Source organism: Malus domestica, chromosome 17, assembly GCF_042453785.1.
Source record: "Malus domestica chromosome 17, GDT2T_hap1".
NCBI classification, from domain to species: Eukaryota; Viridiplantae; Streptophyta; class Magnoliopsida; order Rosales; family Rosaceae; genus Malus; species Malus domestica.
Window position 1 is genome coordinate 7,231,952 of NC_091677.1, and position 18,311 is coordinate 7,250,262.

The 18,311-nt window shown below is 40.1% G+C and overlaps 3 protein-coding genes across 4 annotated transcripts; all 3 read right to left on the bottom strand.

The window, feature by feature from the left end:
- Positions 1–540: 540 nt before the first annotated feature.
- Positions 541–2,467, bottom strand: LOC103404773 (F-box protein At4g22280-like). 2 transcript variants are annotated; one of them, XM_008343733.4, is made up of 3 exons: positions 1,435–2,467; positions 1,150–1,323; positions 541–1,041 (listed from the first exon to the last, which is right to left on the bottom strand). In XM_008343733.4, exons 1-3 carry the CDS (start codon positions 2,443–2,445, stop codon positions 757–759), a joined length of 1,470 nt encoding a protein of 489 aa, XP_008341955.4. In that variant the 5' UTR covers positions 2,446–2,467; the 3' UTR covers positions 541–756. The 2 variants fall into 2 exon arrangements, with proteins under 2 accessions (XP_008341955.4, XP_008341954.4); XM_008343732.4 differs by having other exon boundaries at positions 541–1,083; positions 1,435–2,456.
- A 7,101-nt stretch (positions 2,468–9,568) lies between these two features.
- Positions 9,569–12,971, bottom strand: LOC103404774 (F-box/LRR-repeat protein At3g26922-like). Its single transcript, XM_008343734.4, has 3 exons — positions 11,597–12,971; positions 10,205–10,378; positions 9,569–10,086 (listed from the first exon to the last, which is right to left on the bottom strand). The coding sequence occupies exons 1-3, from the start codon at positions 12,560–12,562 to the stop codon at positions 9,817–9,819; spliced, it is 1,410 nt and encodes a 469-aa protein (XP_008341956.3). The 5' UTR covers positions 12,563–12,971; the 3' UTR covers positions 9,569–9,816.
- LOC103404775 (putative F-box/FBD/LRR-repeat protein At5g44950) lies at positions 12,940–15,847 on the bottom strand. Its single transcript, XM_008343735.4, has 3 exons — positions 14,868–15,847; positions 13,555–13,728; positions 12,940–13,438 (listed from the first exon to the last, which is right to left on the bottom strand). Exons 1-3 carry the CDS (start codon positions 15,390–15,392, stop codon positions 13,166–13,168), a joined length of 972 nt encoding a protein of 323 aa, XP_008341957.3. The 5' UTR covers positions 15,393–15,847; the 3' UTR covers positions 12,940–13,165.
- Positions 15,848–18,311: the final 2,464 nt, after the last annotated feature.

Genomic DNA, 18,311 nt, shown 5'->3' on the forward strand with positions numbered 1-18,311 from the left:
CCTCTTCGCTTAGAAGTGAGAGGTCTTAGGTTTGAATCTTGTGGATGACGAATTAGATACCAAATTAGGTTGCCCATTGTGTAGCTTAGCCAAATTCTCCTTTAGTGTAAAAATGTCGATGTACTAAAAATAATAATAATAATAATTCTCCCCCCCTCCCCTTAATAATAGTAAATTTAAAAAATGGATATTTAGACGACAGTGGATGCAATGTGAGAAATACCTCAAGATCATTTTAAAAATCACCTCAAACCTTAATGTAGTTAGCCTCTTAATTTATTAAGCATTTTGAGGGTTTTTTTTTTTAATTTAGAAAATTTGTTAAATGATCCAAATTTCTTTTTATTGTTAAATAATGTAATCAAATCTCAAGTGGTGGATTATCTTAATTGTGAGGGCTTTTCTTTTTAACCTATTACGTCCCAAGTTCAAACTTTCCCCTTCATTTTAGTACAATCAAGGTTCTAAAAAACGCTAGGCGGATTTTGGTAAATTTCTTGTATATCTTGTAAATAAATGCATATTGACGCTTACAAAAAATTATACTTGTATGAAATCATATTCTCAAGAGTTCAAGTGCTTAACAGCATTTGTTCTTACAGTTGAGGTCCACACGTTGTATACAATTGACTAGTCATGACCATCTAGATGTTCAAGGCCAGCACAAATAAGAGTCAATTATTGAGAATAAGATATTAAAATGTCGGAATAACAATTGATTACAAATGCACACAACGTCCCTCTCACAATAACTTGTCAATTATCCACGGGTGGTGTTACAGAGGAGAGAGTACATTTCCAACTTTGGAAATCCTTCCTTTGTAGAACAACCGGAGGAAGCGGCTTCAGAACAACTCTTGGGTTCTCTTCAACCTGGCCAGGAACGAGTACAATCTTTTCCAGAACAACTCCCTGCCTGATCAAGATGTTCACAAAATTAGCTTCATCTTCGGTTCCGGTATACGGTTTGATAGTAACTTGCTTGAGACTCGGGATGCTTAAGTCAACTGGATTATCTAACAACTCTTCTGATAAAATCTCCTGGAAATTACATGATTGAATTTCAGGTGTGCAGCACGGAACCTAAAAAAGAACGATAAGCATAACGAAGGCAGAAACATGAAGAATGAAGTGTGTCGAAGTACTCACATTATCTGCTTCAATCTTGTGTTGGTGTTCCAGAATCATTGCCTCGAGATTGGGCGAAAGTTCAATCAGTACAAGCATGCCAATGAGATCATACTGCGTGAACCCTGTTCGTAGCTCTAAGAGCTTCAGATTGTGGAGTCTAAAGCTTTCAGGCAAGAAATCTGATGTCGCAAACTGAGAACGTATGCAAAGAAAACAACTTCAGCAATACAAAGAATGAGACAGTTAACCGTAATCAAAACAATAAAAACGATAACTGATGAGAACAGAAGTTAGAAAGATTACCTTACACCACCAGTTTTGCACATAAAGATGCTTCAGATTAGGCACTTGTTCGAGTAGCCTAACAACCCTAATCCAATAACAATCGGATAGATCGATCAGGTGCACAATAACACGAAACTCAACCAGAAATGACGCATTCTTCAGCTCAAACATATAAAAGCTGCAGCAATCAAAACTAATCGAACAAAGGTTTGGGCAATCGACCAAAATCCTTGCTCGGATATAAGAATCATCATAAAAATGCCCAAGTACAAGCTTCTTGAGCCTTTTGCTACATATCTTCAAATGACGATGCCCCCAACAGTTTTGAAGCTCCAAATCCTCCAAACTGGGGCACCCCAGTATCAAATCCCCCATCATCTTGTCCGAAAAGTAAACCTGATCGAGAAATAATGACCCAATTGACCAAAACCGCATGGTGGACAGTTCAGGTGGCAATATAACTTCACATCGCGTAAGTCGTAATTTCTCAACACACCCATCTCTCAGAACAGAGAAAGGGAAAGCATACCAGTTAGTTCGGGTATCTTCGTTGTGAAATTTTTTGTGGATGAAGAAGTCGAGATAGAGCTCGCGGGTGCGGAGGCAGGTCACAGCGGATCGCACCCAAGAGTCGACATAGGAGCTGTAGTGATTGTGGTGGATGAAAGAGAGGCGGAAAGTGGAGACCCGGGAATCAGTGCGGGAAACCAGAACACGGTCAACGAACTCGACGTATAACTGGCGGGTATCCAATGGCGGCTCGCGCGGCGGGAAGAGTTTGTAGTTGAAGTTGAGGGCGGGAACGTGAGACCAGAGGGGCTGCCATTTGTGAGAGATGAGGGAGGCCTGGACGGCGTCGAGTGTGGGGAGGAAGGTGAGGATGTGGAGGAGGATCTCATCAGGGAGATCGTTCAAGTTTCGGTTCATAACTTCATTGCTTACATCTTCCATGCTTTCTCTGGATTGTCGACCAAACGAAATGTGGTTTCTTAATGGGGAAGAGAGGTTTGGACGGAGTCTAATCCTCATTAAATATTAAAGTCAATTAACTATTTAATGAGGATATAATAAAGAGAGAATAAACAGTCTGTGTAATCGATTTAATTTCTTTTTCTTTTTTCATGAGAAATAATTTAGGAGCATAGGCAAACTATAAAGGGCAATATTGTAAATGTATCTTCTTAGCTGTTAGCTTAGTGGTTAAGATACTATGTTAGTTTGTTATATATACACCTAAACTGTAACTTTATTAAAGTGTGAAATGAAAATATATTTTACCAAATATGGTATCAATCGCCTTCTCTGTCTAACGACTCTCGTTCTTCGATCCTCATTTCTCCTGCTTCTTCTTTCTGCGTTCTTGCTCGATTCTTCGCTCGTGGTTGAAGATCGTGGTTGAAGATCTTTGTTCGTGCTCTCTTTCTTCCTCATCTATTTGCCAATGGCATCTCCTTCATCGGAATCGGCCTCTCCAGTTCACCCCCTTCCGACTGGATCTTCGAACCCTAATTCTTCAAATTCTACCTCCATCACAATCCAAAATATTGGATCCATGGTGCCAATCAAGCTCACCACCACCAATTACTTGACTTGGAGTGCTCTCTTTGCTCCAATTTTTCGCCGATACAATCTGACTGGTCACATTGATGGATCTATGGCGGCGCCGGTTCAATTTCTTCTTGATTCCTCAGGAAATCGAATTCTTAATCCTGCTTATGTTTCTTGGTATGAAAATGACCAGAATATTCTCATCTGGCTCAACTCCACGCTCTCGGATTCCCTCATTCCCTACACTGTTGGTGTGAATTCGGCTCGCGATCTTTGGGCGAAATTGGAATCTCGCCTTGCCACGGCCTCTCAGTCTCATATTCATGAGCTACGCTCTCGACTTCGTAATCTTTCCAAAGGAACTTCATCTGCTGCTCAGTATCTCCAGCAAATTGAGGCAATTGCTGATTCTCTTGCCAGTGCCGGCTCTCCGGTTGAAGATTCTGATCTGATCTCTGTCACTCTCCACGGTCTTCCCCCTGAGTATGATTCGTTTGTTGATGCTATTCAATTTCGTCTCGGATCTACAACAATTGATGAATTACATGGCTTGCTTCTTAGCAAGGAGATTCAATTAGCCACTCACAAGAAAAGTATCTCTGAGATGTCATCTTTTCAGGCTTTTCACACCTCTGCTGGCATTCTTCCTCTTCCTGTATCCAGTCTTAACTCTCAGGCTTTTGTGGCTCATTCTCCTTCTACCTTCAGTCATCCAAGTCGTGGGGTGGATCGCTCTCATAATCGCGGTCCTTTCAATCGTGGCAATTACCGATCCTCTAACAATCCGAGATCTTTTCCTAATCGTGGCAATAATTCACGTTCTAATCGTGGAGGTCGCAACAATTTTTCTTCCTACACCAAGAAACATCCCTGTCAGATTTGTCATCAACTTGATCATGAAGCGTGTGATTGTCCTCATCGCCTCAATTTGGCTTATGTGGAAAATCCTCTCCTGCAGCGATGGTTGCTACTGCTTCTTCATCCAATCCTACTTGGATTGTCGATTCTGGAGCAACATCCCACATGACCAACTCCTATTCCACTATACAAAATCCTGAAGCATACACAGGTCCAGAACAAGTGTATATTGGTGATGGCAAAGGTTTGCCTATCACTCATTCTGGTTCTACTACTTTGCATACTTCTACTAGTGCTTTCAATCTCAATAAAGTTCTTTATGTGCCTGCTTTGAAACATAACCTTCTCTCTGCAAATCAATTTTTACTTGATAATCACTGTTCATTGCATCTTTATCCCTCTCACTTCACTGTGAAGGATCTTTCTTCGGGGAGGATGCGTTTTAAAGGACCTTTTCAGCAAGGGTTCTATCCTTTCCATTTTTCCTCATCTGTAACTGGCAATCATAAGGCTCTCACCGCCACTGCTAAAGCTTCTACGGATGTTTGGCATCAAAGATTGGGTCACCCATCTGTCAAGATTCTTTATAAACTTGCTTCTCAATCTTGTATTCCTGTTTTAGCTCATGTAACTAAGTCATTCTGCTCAGATTGTGCATTAGCTAAAAGCTCCAAGCTTCCTTTTGTATCCACTTCTTGTACAACTAGCAAACCTCTAGAACTTGTCCACACGGATGTTTAGGGACCCTCTCCTCAAGCTTCTTCTCAAGGTTTTCGGTATTACATCATTTTTGTGGATGACTTTACTAGGTACTCCTGGTTTTATCCTTTGAAATGCAAATCTGATGTACTGTCCACTTTTATGGAATACAAATCTCTGGTTGAAAATTCTCTGTGTACCAAAATTATTACTTTGAGATCTGATTCCGGAGGAGAGTACTTGAGCACTAGTTTCTCTCAATTCTTGGCTACTCATGGCATTCATCATCAACTTACCTGCCCCCACACACCCGAACAAAATGGGTGTGCCGAGCGCAAGCATCGTCACTTGGTTGAAACTGCTCGCACTCTTTTGACAGCTTCCAAAGTACCCCACATCTATTGGGTAGAGGCTTTCAACACTGCCATCTATCTTATCAACCGATTGCCTACTGCATCCAGACAGTCTCCTTGGGAATCTCTATATCATCGAGCTCCGAATTATGACCTTCTCAAGGTTTTTGGTTGTGCTTGCTTCCCCTGGCTTAAGCCTTATACTTCCTCGAAGCTGGATCCTAAAAGCAGAGCCTGTGTCTTTCTTGGATACAGTTTAAATCACAAGGGCTATAGATGTCTTGACCCTGCAACTCACCGAGTATATATTTCCCGACATGTCATCTTCAATGAATCCAGTTTTCCATTCCATCATATCTCCAACATACCACCTTCACCCTCATCCCTGCCTCTTAGGTCTACCTCATCTCTTCCATCAACCCTTACTTTTACTTTTCCTCTTTCTTCTTCCTCTAGTATTCCCCCCTCTTTCCTTCGTTCCCCTTCCATTTCCCCATCCCCATTCTCCCATAACCCTTCCCTACCTATTCCCTCCAGTCCTGTAATGCCTGTTCCAGATTCCGTTCCTTCCACTTCTCTTCAACCTTCTAACACCCATCCGATGCAAACCCAGTCCAAATCTGGTGTTTTCAAACCCAAAGCTCTCACTGCTACTAAGCACCCTCTTCCCTCTCATCTCTTAGTGGATTACATCCCTAACACCTATCTCCAAGCTTCCAAATATCCTCATTGGTCCCAAGCTATGCAAGAAGAGGTTACTGCTCTCATCACAACTGGAACTTGGTCTCTTGTTCCCCCGTCTCCCTCACAGAATATTGTTGGCTGTAAATGGGTCTTCCGCATCAAACGTAAGCCCGATGGTACTATAGACCGGTACAAAGCTCAGCTCGTTGCCAAGGGCTTCAATCAGCAGGAAGGTTTAGATTATATCGAAACCTTCAGTCCGGTAGCCAAGCCAGTCACCATTCACCTCATCCTCACTCTTGCGGTCCAGTTCGATTGGTTCTTGAATCAACTAGATGTCAGCAATGCTTTCTTACATGGGACACTCAATGAATCAGTTTTTATGCAACAACCTCCTGGATTTAAAGATTCAGCTCACCCATCTCATGTCTGTCACTTGCATCGTTCGTTGTATGGTTTAAAACAAGCTCCGTGGGCTTGGTATGACAAGCTTCATGGTGCTCTCACTTCTCTCGGTTTTGTTGGCTCTCCCAGCGACCATTCCTTGTTTATCAAAAAGGGTTCAGCTATGATTTTCATTCTGGTTTATGTCGACGACATTTTGGTTACTGGTCCAAACTCTGCTGCCTGTAACCAAGTTATTCAGCAACTGAGTTCCCTGTTTCCCATCAAGGATTTGGGTCCGCTGCACTACTTTCTTGGTCTTGAAGTCAAAAGATCTTCTGCTGGTATCTTTCTATCTCAGACTAAATATATATTGGATTTGTTATCCAAGGCCAACATGACTGGCGCCAAACCTTGCAGTACTCCTCTCAGCACCTCCAAACTTGATCATGATTCTCCCTTATGTGACAATGCTTCTGAGTATCGTTCCCTGGTTGGTGCTCTGCAATATCTCACCTGGACTCGTCCTGATCTCAGTTTTGCAGTTAATCTTGTATGCCAATATATGCACACTCCCAAACTTTCACATCTTCAGGCTGTAAAGCGTATTCTAAGATACCTCAAGGGATCTCTTGATATTGGTCTCTGGTTCTCCAAGTGTTCCACTCCTCCTACTCTCACTGCCTTCTCGGACGCTGATTGGGCTGGCTGTGCTCTTGACCGCCGGTCCACTGGCGGTTACTGTGTCTATTTTGGTAACTCTTTGATTAGCTGGAGTGCTAAGAAGCAACCGACTGTTGCTCGCTCTTCCACCGAAGCAGAGTACCGCTCTCTTGCTAATACTGCATCTGAAATCACCTGGCTTTGTCAATTACTATCGGATATTGGCTACTGCTTACCTACCACTCCTCATCTTTGGTGTGACAATATTTCCGCTATATCTCTAGCAAAAATCCTGTCTTTCATGCTCAGACAAAGCATGTAGAAATCGACTATCATTACATTAGGGAAAAGGTCCTTGCCAAGCAGATCTCTGTCCTTTTTGTCTGCACTCAAGACCAAGTAGCCGATATCTGCACCAAGTCTCTGTCCAAGCTTCGTTTCCTCTTCCTTCGTGACAAACTTCAACTTCGACAACCTAAGTTCAGTTTAAGGAGGGATATAAAGGGCAATATTGTAAATGTATCTTCTTAGCTGTTAGCTTAGTGGTTAAGATACTATGTTAGTTTGTTGTATATATACACCTAAACTGTAACTTTATTAAAGTGTGAAATGAAAATATATTTTACCAAATACAAACCATCGTTAATGCTACACCAAAACTTCGAGAGAGAGCAAAAAGAGGCTCATTTATCTAGGAGACGCAGTGTAACAACCCATTTTGGAATTTACAGAACAAAGGGTTATCTTTGTAATTTTATTAAGTTTGGGATTTTTTTTAAAATTATTTTTGGGTCTTAATGTGTGTGCCCGTGGGGCCCATTTGTTTTGGTTTTGTTCCGTGGGGCACAAGTCTCTCTCTATCTTTCCCTCTCGGTTCCATTTCTGTCTTTCTCCCTCATCTTCTCTCTTCGCTCTTCTCTCCTCCACATGAGCAACCACCAAGACCACCACCATTATACCTACTTTGACGACCACCACCCACACCACCATTCTTCTCTCCCTGTGAGCTCCACGAAATCTGGAGCAAAGGAGAAACACACAAGCTCTCCGTGTCTTGTGGCACCATGGGTGGCCAATGTACACCTCCTCCTCACGCGAACCCTCGACCATGGTAAGCTTATAGAACTCCCTTGATCTTGTTAGGGAGTGTTTTAGACATTTCTAATTAGTTTTTGTGGGTTTTGGACGAAGAACACCACAGGAAGACCTTTCCCAGTTTATGGCAGACACCTGTGGCTTCCAGGCCATTTTCCAGCCGACTTCGGCAACAAACTGAGGAAACCAATGGTATATATCTTTTCCTCTTCCCTCGGGCTTCTTTTTGATATATTGTATGTTGACCTTTACTTGAGTTTTGAGCTCTGTCGGAGCTTAGGAATTTCCTGGCCGAAAATCGACCTTCTCTCTCTCTTTGGTTTCAGCAACCCACCTAACAAATGGGCCAAAAGTCGGCCCAAGTAACCTAGCCCATTTGGGCAGCCCAAGCCCCAATACAAACCCTTAAAACCCCAGGCCTTTGGGCATTACTGACACGGGCTTCAGCCCAACCCATCAACCCCAAAACCCACTGGACCCGGGCCCATTAAACCCAGCCTTGAAACATTGGGCCAGGAAGCCAAACCCAACCCAGTTTGCCAAGTCCAACCCGATGGAATATTCTCTAGAATATTCTCGCGTTGATTTTGTTGAAATTTACCCAGGACCATTCTTAGGGTAATTCAACGTCCTGAAATCGTTTTTGAACTCCCTTTTTTCCAAATTCAATCGTTATAGTATAATTTTATTAATTAGACCATTTATGTGCTTAGGTGCATTTATTGTGGCGTTTCCATCTTCGCTAGTTTGCGTGGCTCTTGGCAGCGAAGTATCTGTGAGTTGACCATTTCTAAAATGCATGTTTTAATAATAGAAATGCATACATAAAAACATGATTTAATGGTTACGTTTTATGAAACATTTTATGAGTAAATTAGATTTACACTTATGTTATATCATGCTTTACTACAAATATTTTGCAATACCATATTTTACCGAATTTATGTTCTTTGTAGTATATATGATGAATGACTATATACTATTTATGAACATGTTTTTACACACTTCTTTATAGTATATGTGATGGATGACTATATGCTATGAAGATGTTTTTGAGATATATGTACCTATGTTTGGAAAGAGTATATTCAATGTTTTGTGCTCATCTAGTGGTTACTGTTCTACCTACGGACGAGAGACATAGTTGTTGGCTTTGGGCCAAAAGACATAGTTGTTGGCTTTGGGCCAAAAGATATAGTTGTTGGCTGCTGGTCGGGAGATATAATTATTGAATACCACAGGTGACTGGAATACCACTAGTTAGCACACTATATACGTATATGTTTTATGAAGGTTTTATGGTATGCTAGGGTTTTCGAAAACCTATTACATATTATGTTATGAGATTTCTTTAAACTTTGGGGGTTAGTATGTTGATAGCTATTTCAATATTATATATATAAACTTGGTCCACTCATGTTTGTTTTGCGCCCCCTCAAGATTTAGAATCAAGGCATACAATCCCAGCATCAAGGCACTTCCGCATCGGCATCTTCTAGTCCTCTCGGTGTATGACCCATTCCTTTGTTCATTCAATTTTATATTATTTCTTTTTAGTGTTCTCAATTAGTTGTATGCTCTGAACACGTTCCACATTTGCATATTAATTACATTTAAATTTATAAGTCTTATTTATTTCTTGTTCTCATGCATTCTAATATGGTTTCGTCACCTTCGGGTGTTGGCCAACACGTGCCTACCCTGGTGTTTGGGGAACATCGAGGTCAAGCGTGTCACGCAGAACCGAGCGCAATAACATTCTAAGATTAATGCAATCGATCCCATTTAGTCAGATAAGACATTTTATTATCTTATCATGTTGATTGTTGAACAAGTAAGATTTGGTATGACGTTGTAAACAAGACCAATTCTATTCGAATCAAAGCATTATAAAGGGAATAATATGGACAAGATCAACCTTACAACTATGTCTAATAAAAACACGTCATTTTCACAAAGAAATAAGACGGAAGATATACGTAAACAAACTCGAAATAAGATTTTGATATCTGTAATAACCATCTAATCTAAGATTCATAATCCAAGTTCAAAAAACAGTAAACCTTGGAACGAGACGGAGCCGATGGATTCCCGTTTTAAGCTCAAAGTCCATTTTCTAATTGGAGTTGCGGAGGAGAGAGTAGTTCCAAGTTTGTGAACCCTTTTTATACAGAACAACTGGGGGAACCAACTTCAGAACGACTACTCTGTTCTCAACTTGGCCATGAACAAGTACAATCTTCTCTAGGACAACACCTTGCTCGGTCAAGATTTTCACGAACTTACCTTCATCTTCTGTTCCTGTATACGGTTTGATCGTAACTTTCTTGAGACTTGGGATGCTGAACTCAACTGGTTTATCCAACAACTCTTCTGGTAAACTCTCCTGGGAATTACAAGATCAAGTTTTAATGTGCAGCAAGGAACATAAAAAAGAATGATAAGCAATAGTAACACTGAAACACTAAGCATTGCTATAATTATATGTTTGTAAAAATACTCACATCCGGGTCAAACTTGCGAGGGTATCCTAGAATCATTGTCTCGAGATTCAGACAAAGTTTAAGCAGTGCAGCTATGCCAACAAGATCATACTGGGTAAACCCAGTTCGTAGCTCTAAGATCTTCAGATTGTGGAGCATAAAACTTTCCGGGAAGGAATCCTTTGATGTCAGAAACTGAAGGCATATGCAAAGAAAACAATTAGGAATATAAGAAAATGCTCAACAACATAATCCCTTCGCATACCAGTAGTCATACAGAGGCGGAAAAAGCCAGTAAAACGTGATAATTGAAAAATCCCCAATTTCATGAAGTTTAAGGCAAAGAGGTTGGCTCTATCAACTAAGAATGTAATGTTGCCCAGAAATGAGGAGAGTTAGAAAGTGACTAAAAAATGTCAAGCACAGAACCACATGGCTGGTCAGTAGTCACTGAGACATGCAACCAGATTTCATTTCCGGTGAGACTGATTCTCATATGAAAATATCTCCCAGGATCGGTTAATCATCATTTAATCCTGCTTCTTACTGCTTCTTAGAACTAGTGACAATCAAAACAATAGACAAGACCTTTTCTTGGTAGTTCATATTTATGTTCAAATATCTCATCGATGCACTCTGAGTGAGAATTTCATAGGTTAGATTCTACAGGATCAAACCTATGGGATAAGGAATGATGGAAGGGAATAAATACCTGACTTAAAAGTAAAATAACTTAGTGAACCACAATCAATTTGGTGCAAAAACCAGCTGAAGAATTATTTTTTTCCGTTTAACGACAAATATGTAATCCGTACTGAACAAAAAATCTACTTTCTGTTCTATCAATAACCAAAAATGCTGGCACGGAAAATGTAAGCTATATTATTCAACATCAAAAGGTTTATTGCAGAAACTTATCTCCCAATGTGATTAATGATAGGACACATAAGATAACAGTCCACAAAGAGGAATATTACGTTTCTTAATTTCCTGGGAGAACAATCTATAACCAACTGGTAAAAGTCAGGAACTAATCATTTCCTCTATCTAGACACGACCGAATTCCTGTAATGATGCTCAGACCTGAAAAACTAATTACCCTTTTCCTCTTCCTTTTAACTCCAAGATTCAGTGACAAGCTAACTAAGGCCTTACTTTCTTATCTCTTTCAATTCCTAAGAGAGTCTCAATACAAAATACACGGATATACCACCATGTCCGAAAAACATCCAAATTTCGCCAATCTACGAGAAGCCTTCCGGCAGTCACAATACCAACCACATTGCTATATATACCTCACATTTTTGCCATAGTTTGCACACACAACAGAAGAAGAATAAAACTACATAAAGTTAAGCACAATCGAAACAATATGAACAACAATTGATCATAACAGAGATAAAAAAAGATTACCATAAACAACCAATTTTGCACATGAAGGTGCTTAAGATTAGGCACTTGTTCCAGTAGCCCAACAACCTTAATCCAATAAGAATAGGATAGGTGGATCATATGCACAAAATCAACCCGGAACTCAACCAGGGACGAAGCATTCTTAAGCTCCAACCTGAAAAAGCTACAGCAATTAAAACTGATCGAACGAAGGTTCGGGCAATCCACCAAAAGCGTCTCTCTTTGTTTAGAAGATTCAAAGAACATCCCAAGCGTTAATCTCTTAAGCCTTTTGCTACATATCTTCAGATGACGATGGCCCGAACACTTTTGGAGCTCCAATTCCTCCAAATTGGGGCAACCCAATATCAAATCTTTCACCATCTGATCCGCCAAGTAAACCTGATCGAGAAACAAGGACCGAATCGACCAAACACGCCGAGTGGACAGCTTAGCCGGCAGCGTAAGATAGCAGCGCGTGAGGCCTAATTTCTCAACACACCCATTTCTCAGAACCGAGAAAGGGAAATCGTACCAGTGATTTACGGTTTCCACATCGTGAAAATCGTCGTGGACGAACAAGTCGAGGTAGAGCTCCCGGGCGCGGAGGCGGGTGACGGCGGATCGGACCCATGATTCGACGTGGGAGCCGTAGTAAGAGTGGTAGATGAAGGAGAGGCGGAAAGTGTGGACGGGAGAATTGGCACGAAAAATGAGAACGCGGTCGACGAACTCGGCGTAGAACTGGGAGGTGTATTCGAGCGGCTCGCTCGGCGGGAAGAGTTGGTAGTCGAAGTTGAGCGAGGGGACGCGGGACCAGAGGTGCCGCCATTTGTGGGAGATGAGGGAGGTCTGGACGGCGTCGAGTGTGGGGAGGAGGGAGAGGATGTGGAGGAGGATCTCGTCGGGGAGATCGTTTAGGGTTCGATTCGGGATTTCATTGATTCCCAATTCTTCCATCGTTGGTTTGGATTCCTGTTTCTTCATCCGGCAAAAGATTTTATAAACTCTGTTGGAGGAACTGACTGACGCTGATTTTTCTCTACCCCTTTTCTATTTTGTTAATATTTTATCTTCTTTATTTTTCAAACTTTACCAATTTTTATAAACTAAATTGTAAATTCATCCCATTACATAGTAAATGATTCAAATTTGAATATAGAGAGAACGACGAATATTATCAACTTCGCATATGCTGGTGTTTCAAGAACATAACTAAAAATAAACATTCTATTACTTATGATATATCCTGCTTTTAAAGCTCTTTTGAAAATATTTTTAAAATAACCAAAAGCGATGGATTCTTAAAGCACTTAACACACTTCAAATGTTTTTTTAAGATTCCCCTGCATTTTTATTAAATATTGGTTCAAAAAATATTCTCTTATAAAAAATGCTTTTAACCACATTTAAAGCAATCCCAAACCAGCTTGTAGCTTTAGTTGAGATTCGTATTTCAGCATATTAACTTGCTCAGGAAAAAAAAAAATATGCCGCAAAATCATTCTAAAAGTCTCTTTTTCAATGGGCAGCAAAGCCTCTTTTTCAACTAGAAAATCTGCTTAGAGCTCGCCATTTAAAGCTCGGAGTCTATATACCATTTGGTGCTGCGGAGGAGACCGTACTTCCAACTTGCGAGACCCTTCTTCTATATACCACCGGAGGAAGCGACTTCTTCTCGCCATTCTCGAAACCTTGGAAGGGAACAACTACAATCTTTTCTAGGGCGCCTTCGTGCCTCATCAAGATTTTCATAAACTTATCATCGTCCTTGCTCCCGGTATAAGCTTCCATTGTTACTTGCTTGAGACATGGCATGTTGAACTCGACCGGTTTATCTAACAACTCTTCTGGTAAACTCTCCTGGGAATTAGAAGATCATGTTTTAGATACGACGCATGGAAACTAAATAAAATGATAAGCAATAGTAACACGGAAACATCAAGCATTGCTATAATTATGTGTGTAAAAGTACTCACATCTTTCTCCACCTTGAAAAGGAATTCGAGAATTAGTGTCTTGAGATTGGGACAAAGTTTAAGCATTGCAGCCATGCCAACGAGATCATATTGGGTAAACCGCGTTCGCAGCACTAAGACCGTCAGGTTGTGGAGCATGAAACTTTTGGGGAATGTATCCTTTGATGTCAGAAACTGATGGCATATGCATAGAAAACAATTACATGCATTAGAAGATGTTCAATAACATAATGCCTTTAGAAACCAGAGGTCATGAGTAGGGAAACAACCCCAAAGAGATTTAAGCAGTAAAATTTGAAAATCCGAGAGTTCACAGAGGTTAAGGCAATCTATGAATGAAATGTTGGACATAAATGTATACCACAGAATCACAAGGCTGGCCACCGAGACAAACTACAACATCAAGGAGAGACAACTAATTCGGCACAATGGCATGGCTAATCATCAATTAACCCACTTCTTAGAATGAGTGATCATCAAGGCAGAACCTGTTTTTGCTCCTTGGATAAGAAAAAATAGCCGGACCTAATCTATGTATGTAGTTCATTTTTCAGAGCAATTTCTTACAATGTCATTAAATTCCGATATCTCATTGACACATTCTGAATGATTACTCCATAGCCAATGTGTAAGTAAAATAACTAACTGCAACAAAAGCAATTCGGTGCCAGCTAAAGAAATGTAATAGAAGTCTAGTTTCGTAAATCTATATATTGCAGTTTAAAGAAAGAAGATACGGTAATCCGTGCGGAATTCTATTTTCCATTCTATCAAAAACCACAAAAAATTTGCACAGGAAATGCATGCTAAGCAAAATTATCCAACTTCAAAAGACTCTTGAAGAAACTAGTCTCCAATCTGATTAGCGGCACGAGCCAAAACCAAAAACAACAATGTTCTACACTATTTAGAACCCCCACTGCTTCTTAATTTCGTGGAAGAACAATCCATGTCCAAACCCTTGTAATAATGAGCAGACCTGAATAACTAATTACCCTTTCCCTCTTCCTTTCGAATCCCAGATTCAATGACAAGCTAAAAAGCCTTACTTTCTCTCATGTTAGTATCTCTTTCAGTTCCTAGAAGACACAATTTCATTCACAAATACACCTATACATCCTACTCCGAAAAACGCCAAAACTGAGCCAATCTGCAAAAAGCCTCGTACATTCACAAGTAGACTTACCACATTGCTAACATATTTGGGCATAATTACGACACTGAAAATAAAACAGAATGGACCTGCCTGAAGTTAACGAAAATCAGAACAACAAAAACAATAGTTGATCAAAAACAGAGGTACAAGAATTTACCTTAAACCACCAATTTTGCACATTGAGAATCTTAAGATTAGGCGCTTGTTCGAGAACCCTAATAACCTTACTCCACTGATGATAAGACTGATGGATTCGGTGCACGAAATCGGCACGAAACTCAACCAGGGAAGAAACATTCTTAAAAGTAGACTCCTCAAAGGCACAAAGATCCAAATTGATCGAACAAATGTTGGGGCAATCAACCAAAAATGTCTGTCTCTTTTCAGGATCATCAGGAAAATAATACCCCAATACAATTCGCAGCCTTTTGAGCCCTTTGCTGCATATCTTCAAATGAATTGGCCCGCGACACCCAAGAATCTCGAAAGCCTCCAAATTGGGGCAACCCAGAAGCAAATCCTCCACCATCTGGTCCGTCAAATAAACGTCATCGAGAACCATTGACGCAATCGACCGGAACCGCATGGTGGACAAATTCGCCGGCAGATTGAGATAACACCTGGTGAGGCTCAATATCTCAACACACCCATTTCTCAGAACAGAGAATGGGAAATCGTACATGTGGTGATCCTCAGTTTCGGCTTCGTCGGCGTTGTGAAAATTTTGGTTGATGAAGAAGTCGAAGTAGAGCTCCCGGGCGCGGAAGCGAGTGACGGCGGATCGAACCCAGGAGTCGACATGGTAGCGGTAGTGATAGTGGTAGATGAGAGAGAGGCGAAATGTGTGGATCGGGGAATCGGAGCGGGAAATGAGAACGCGGTCGACGAAATCGGCGTACAATTGGCGGGTGTCCAACGGCGGCTCGTAGGGCGGGAAGAGTTGGAAGTTGAAGTTGAGGGAGGGGACGCGGGACCAGAGGGGCAGCCATTTGTGGGAGATGAGGGAGGTTTAGACGGAGTTTAATGTGGGGAAGAAGGTGAGGACATGGAGGAGGAGGTCCTCCGGCAGATCGTTCAGGTTGCGAGTGTTTGTGATTTTACTGCTTCCCTCCATCTCCATGTCCTCGATTCTGGAGGTCTCGACTTTCGTCCCATTTTTCGTTTTAAAAGCTTTGGGGTAGGGATGTAATTTCAAATCCGGTCTTCTAGTTAGAGTTTAGTTTTTTTTTTGTTTTTTTTTTAATAAACAATGAGAAATTGAACTAAATCTCACACTAGACCAATCATAATAATGTAATTCAAATTTGTTTTTGAAGAAAACCGAACCCAAAATTTCTCTTACAAGTAAAGAAAAATTTCACTAGACCGTAGTACTAAGTGGCAATTTAAAGTTTTTCTACTATGCCTTTTTTCACAGGGATAAGATCTGGCTTAATGTTTGGGGACTTGTCCTTAGTACTTGTTTTTTTCAAGTTACGTACTAAGTTATTGGTACGTGCGAAAAAAAATATTACTTTATGTATTAAATGAGTGGAATGTCCTGAATATACATTACATAATGTGCCAAAGTAATTAGTATGTTTCATGCTTTTATTAGATAATGTACCAATATAAATCGATGAACCAAATTCTACAATACATAACGTATCAGTTTTGGTACGTCTCAAGAAGTATTATTGTACGGACCAAATAACTAGTATGTGTCAAATAAATATTACTATTCGAACTGAAGGACCGGCCAACTCAACATTACGAAATGTACCTGAATGTATGTATCAAAAATTAAAAAAAAACTAACAATACACATATAGCACAGAAGCACATGGCTGCTCCCAGAAACTCTTCAATGCCACAACAATGAGGAGAGAAAACTAACTCTGCACAATGGCATGATTAACCATCAACGAATCCTGAAACGAGTGATCATCCAGATAGAACCCACTTTTGTATAAGAAACAATAGACAGGACCTTTTCTTGGTAGTTCAATTTTTTCACAACAATTCCATGCAATGAGAACACCATGCCCAAGTGAAAGTTTTAACTTATTGCACCACAAGCAATCAGGTTCAATAACCATAGTAATGAGAAATTTTATTATTAATCTCCGAGTCTGAAAAACACCAAATTGAACCTATGTTTGAGAAGTCTTCCACATAATCAGAATTCAGTACGGCAACCACGTAGCACGAAATTTTGGCATAACTTCCACATAAAAAAAGTGAAACTGCCTAAACTTAACCTAATTTGAAACAATGAGAACAGATCGATCAGAACATAAACAAAAATAGAAATGCCCTACCTATTATGAAACTCTAACAGCTAATTGCACCATAGGCAATGAGGAAAGATAATCAGAGTGAAACAAAGTTTTACTTTTCCTGACAAACTCACCTCTGATATCACTATGCCAGAAGCAGAATCGTAATGCACGATATCTAGTCTTAATACACCTATTTAATGACCAATTTGTACAAATTAAGCACTGATTATTCCCTCTGTCGCTTCAAGATTTAATGACAAGCTAAAAATCCTCTCTCGTGTTATTATATTAAGACACAAACTCATTCAAAAACACATGTAGCCTATCAATGTCATCAAAATTTAGCTCAAAGTTGGCGAAAATTGAAATACAAAAACAATAATTGATCAAGGCAGAAGTTTTGGGGAATTACCTTAAACCACCAATTTTGCACACTAAGGGTGCGTTTGTTGCACCAGACTGTCTCGGACTAGACTAGCTACAGGGACTAAGCTGGACTGGCTTAGACTAGACTAAGCTGGACTAACTCAGTGAAGCGTTTGGTGCAGTGTCGGACTAAGAAGCAGGATAATGAAATCAGTACTGTTCACCAGATTTGTGTTTGCTTAGACTAGGACTACATTATTGTTCTATTTTAATAGCTCCAATACATGTGCCCAACAAATTTTTGCCACTGTGTAATAGAGTAATGCTACAAATCTCATGATATGGGTTAATTGGAGCATATTTTGCCATGTATATGATGAATCTTAAAAAAAGAGACAATTGTTTTGTTTCTAGCACCTGCTAATAGAAATGGGACATACTATTTATAAATAGTTGAGTTTAATCTGCAAATGTAGCTTGGTTTAAACTTTATCACCCAAAAGAAGAAAAAAAAATAGTGCCCAATACATGCAACTTCAACAAATGCAAGTACATAAGAATATACTTGTGACAAGTCAATCTTTGCCATTGATTGACTCTTAAAACATCATTCACTAAACTTTCATCCAGGATATTTTACAAAATGCCAGTTAACTATAGTATAGCATTCCAAAGTAGATCTCCATAATTTACAAAATCCTAGTTAACATTAGCCAAAATACTTCATAGTGCAAAGCTAAGTTATAAGTCATAACCTAAGATTGTACGATTAATAAAATACATCCATGTCAAAAGGCACCACATAATATATTCATCCGCTTGCTTTGTCACTTAAAAGCCTTTGGACGAACACTTTCTTGAGTTCCGATTTGATTGCCCTGAACACTCCCACATTGTGTATGCGCATGATTGTGCTTAATCCTACATTGCAGAGATCATCATCATTATTTATCATTGCCAAAACACATTTTTAA